This window comes from Rhamphochromis longiceps, linkage group LG2, assembly GCF_057381845.1.
Source record: "Rhamphochromis longiceps isolate RC_006_pf linkage group LG2, R_longiceps_female_GT1.1, whole genome shotgun sequence".
Classification (NCBI taxonomy): Eukaryota; Metazoa; Chordata; class Actinopteri; order Cichliformes; family Cichlidae; genus Rhamphochromis; species Rhamphochromis longiceps.
The window spans coordinates 15,963,120-15,967,396 of NC_140558.1; the positions used below are offsets into that span (position 1 = coordinate 15,963,120).

Genomic DNA, 4,277 nt, shown 5'->3' on the forward strand with positions numbered 1-4,277 from the left:
GATAACCTGAGTCACGCGAAACATGTCCACCATTCACTACTAAAGAATAAGGTGGAAGGTGTGACTACCTGCGCTCCCAGTGCTCTGATCCAAACATTAGAAACTGCCCCTGTAGAAGAACCGATGCAAGGTGGCGAGTGGTTTTTATTGGTCTCTGAACCTACTCCAGCCCCAAACAGTTGCCAACTAAGACCAGAGAATCCTAGCCCTCGTAGACCAGACGAGCTAGAACCCTCAACCATGGCTGTTCAGAGAGGAAACATCAGTCCTGGTTTCTCCTGACAGATTGAAGGTCAAGATGGCGCCTGTGTTTGGCTGTGCTGCTGCCTTCGTCCGTGTGTTTGTTTATTTTATATGCTATGCAAGTGTTTTTGTTACAGTTTTTTCTGGTGTCACCTCCCTTTGGATTTATGATCGTCATGCATTGCTAGCGATCAAATCTGCAATGTATAGCTTTCAGAGTCAACGAAACGAGGCTGTTTTCCTACCGCCGTTAGAGCGCAACGCAGCACCAGGTCTACCTCCACTCTTGCCGGTTAGCTCATTTTTGCTTCAGCGGCCTCGTCGGAGAAAGCAGGGGAAGCGAGCCAGCCTTCACGTCCTGCTCCGTCGTCTTCGGAAAGAGATGGACCTTTGGGGGCTCTATTCCTGGGTTGCTACCGGTGAGATTCGGCTGAAACTTGTCGGAACTGGATTAATCCCCACAACCCACTATGTTTACCACCCAGGCTGTCATCTGAAAGCATGGAAAGCCAAGCCTTATCGCGGCAGGAACCCTGTTTTGCTGCGCGGCTTACCGCATAGCGCAGACTTTGTCCTTGGAAACTCTACCCCTGTCCTGGTGAGTCGCAGCCTTAAATGGATGTTAATTAATGCCCGCTCAATCGCCAATAAGTCTTATATTTTAAATGACTTGTTCTGCTCTGAGAAGCTTGACTTCATGTTTATCTCTGAGACATGGCAACATGAGAATGAAGTCTCACATCTTTTAGAGCTTTGTCCCGCTGACTGCTCATTTCTCTGTGCACCTTGGATATCTGGACGAGGGGGTGGAACAGTGGTAATTTTTTATGCCAGATGATTTCTTCAAGCTGCTACAACTCTTTTGAGATGCTTATGATAAAAATTGGAAGAGAACAGCCCATATACGGCATTTTAATTTATCGTCCACCTGGGTCTGCTGCGTCTTTTTTTGTCAGACCTACAAGACTTTAACTTCCACTATTAAAATGGGCAAGGTTATCATTGTTGGAGATTTCAACATTCATGTGGATGACTCAACAAACAGTACCACTAAGGAGTTTCTGAGCATTATGGACTCTTTCAACTTTGTTCAGCATGTAGCAGGGCCTACTCATACGGCTGGGCACACTCTGGACTTGGTCTTCACCTATGGTGTTTCCCTTGACCACATGAATTTAAATGAAGTTGTTTTTAGGGACCATAAGTCAGTCTCTTTTACTGTATCTGTTAATTCAGAGTCCCATCCTCAAGGTTCTACTAGGCGCAGGCGCTTTATTAACGACTCTATAATTTCTGAGTTTTCCTCTCTTTTTAATTTTAAAAGTTCCTCTAACGAGGTTGAGCTTCTAACTAATTCTTTTAATGAACACTGTCTTACCATTCTAAGTCAGGTTGCTCGGTACCACTTTACAATAAGTCTCCCCTTATAGATGCTAATAAATAGTTTATAGCTATATTATTAATTAATCTGTAAATGCTTTATAAACCATTATTAATGGTTTATTATGCATTAGTTAAGGGTGAGAAAAAGAAAAAAAACTGACCGGTTTCTTGCCAAATAGTGAGCCAAATGTGTTCACCTATATATTTCATCTAGAGTTGCTATATTAAACATTTCAGACTAAGTTACTATCCTGTAAGCACAATCAGCATTTGTAAACATATTTTTTATCATATAAAATTGTACTTCATAAATGCATTATAAATATCCACAACTATCAATCGGAGCTTTGTTGTAAAGTGTAAAGCATAAAACCATTCATTAATGAATAATAAATATTTATAAATGCCACATGGGAGACTTATTGTAAAGTGTAAAGCATAACACCATTTATTAATGAATAATAAATATTTATAAATGCCACATGGGAGACTTATTGTAAAGTGTAAAGCATAAAACCATTTATTAATGACAAATAAACATTTATAAATGCCAAATGGGAGCCTTATTGTAAAGTGTAAAGCATAAAACCATTTATTAATGACAAATAAACATTTATAAATGCCAAATGGGAGCCTTATTGTAAAGTGTAAAGCATAACACCATTTATTAATGACTACTAAACATTTATAAATGACAAAAGATAGCTTTGTCGTAAAGTTTAAAACATGTCAACATTTATTAAGGACTAATAAACATTTATAAATGCCAAATGGGAGCCTTATTGTAAAGTGTAAAGCATAACACCATTTATTAATCACTAATAAACATTTATAAATGACAAAAGATAGCTTTGTCGTAAAGTTTAAAACATGTCAACATTTATTAAGGACTAATAAACATTTATAAATGCCAAATGGGAGCCTTATTGTAAAGTGTAAAGCATAACACCATTTATTAATGACTACTAAACATTTATAAATGACAAAAGATAGCTTTGTCGTAAAGTTTAAAACATGTCAACATTTATTAAGGACTAATAAACATTTATAAATGCCAAATGGGAGCCTTATTGTAAAGTGTAAAGCATAACACCATTTATTAATCACTAATAAACATTTATAAATGACAAAAGATAGCTTTGTCGTAAAGTTTAAAACATGTCAACATTTATTAAGGACTAATAAACATTTATAAATGCCAAATGGGAGCCTTATTGTAAAGTGTAAAGCATAACACCATTTATTAATCACTAATAAACATTTATAAATGACAAAAGATAGCTTTGTCGTAAAGTTTAAAACATGTCAACATTTATTAAGGACTAATAAACATTTATAAATGCCAAATGGGAGCCTTATTGTAAAGTGTAAAGCATAACACCATTTATTAATCACTAATAAACATTTATAAATGACAAAAGATAGCTTTGTCGTAAAGTTTAAAACATGTCAACATTTATTAAGGACTAATAAACATTTATAAATGCCAAATGGGAGCCTTATTGTAAAGTGTAAAGCATAACACCATTTATTAATCACTAATAAACATTTATAAATGACAAAAGATAGCTTTGTCGTAAAGTTTAAAACATGTCAACATTTATTAATCACTAATAAACATTTATAATTGCCAAAAGTGAGTCTTAAATGTATAATGTCACCATTTATAACACTTAGACCTAAATTACAATCAGTGCTTGAAATAACATTTAACTACTGTCAAAAATGTATTGTAAGAGTAACACATGTAACATTAAATGTGTTTTTTAAAACACCAAACAGTCACCCACTCCAAAAAAAGTTCATGCCAGACTGGTTCAAACTGGAAATATTTTTTGTATGTCCTTAAATAAGCGTCCCAGTGGTCCATCAGGGTGTCGCGAACCAAGCCAAGATGACCACTCAAGAACCATCAGGTGTTCCTCCAGCAACTTCTCAATTCGATTTCCTCTTAGTCTACGGACATGTCCTTTGATGGTCATCCAAGCCCTTTCGATATGCTGTGTATGACTGCCAGATTGAGGATCTACACACCACCTGCTGTGATTTACAGTGTAATGTCTGTACCCTATGTTTGTCAAAACATTCTTGTAGGCTCTCCACTCATCACTGATAATGGCACTACCCAACTTAACATGCTGTCTGATCAGAGGAACAAGGTGGCGCCTTGATCGTTTTTCAACAAGTTTTAACACGAGCCTTCGCCTTTTGTCTTTAATTCCCATCATTCCAAATACCCATTTCTTCCTTTTCCATGCATTTCCAAAGCGTCCACGTGCATACTGAAAACAAAAAGAATAAAATTAAACAGAATATCTACAAAGAAACATTCAAAAAGATGGTTGCTTCTACTAATTTTTTTTACTTATGGTAAAGGTTTCCATGTTTAGAGGACACATTCAGATCTGCATTGATTCTAACAAACCTGTCTGAGAGTTTACCAACCTTTCGCTGATGACGGAGACAGCTTTCATCTATAACCACAAATTCTCTGTCACCACCAAGACGGTGTCCATTGTTTATTCTGTGTCTTTTAATTGCACGTATACAAACATGTCGAATGTGTCTTGCCATGCTACTTAGTGTTCTGGAGCTGCCAGCCACTTCATCATCGATCATATCTATTTGTCTGAGCCTGAGCCCTTGTGAAA

At 36.6% G+C, this 4,277-nt stretch overlaps 1 protein-coding gene across 1 annotated transcript in view; it reads right to left on the bottom strand.

The window, feature by feature from the left end:
• Positions 1 to 2,244: 2,244 nt before the first annotated feature.
• The window catches only part of LOC146677090 (uncharacterized), a 2,455-nt gene continuing 422 nt past the window's right edge, over positions 2,245 to 4,277 (bottom strand). The window contains exons 2-3 of the mRNA XM_085429395.1: positions 4,072 to 4,277; positions 2,245 to 3,908 (exon numbers count right to left, since the gene is read on the bottom strand). The exon at positions 4,072 to 4,277 is cut by the window's right edge and continues 41 nt beyond it. Coding sequence (XP_085285521.1) covers positions 3,444 to 3,908; positions 4,072 to 4,277 — 671 coding nt within the window. The 3' untranslated portion in view covers positions 2,245 to 3,443. The remainder of the gene's footprint in view (positions 3,909 to 4,071) is intronic.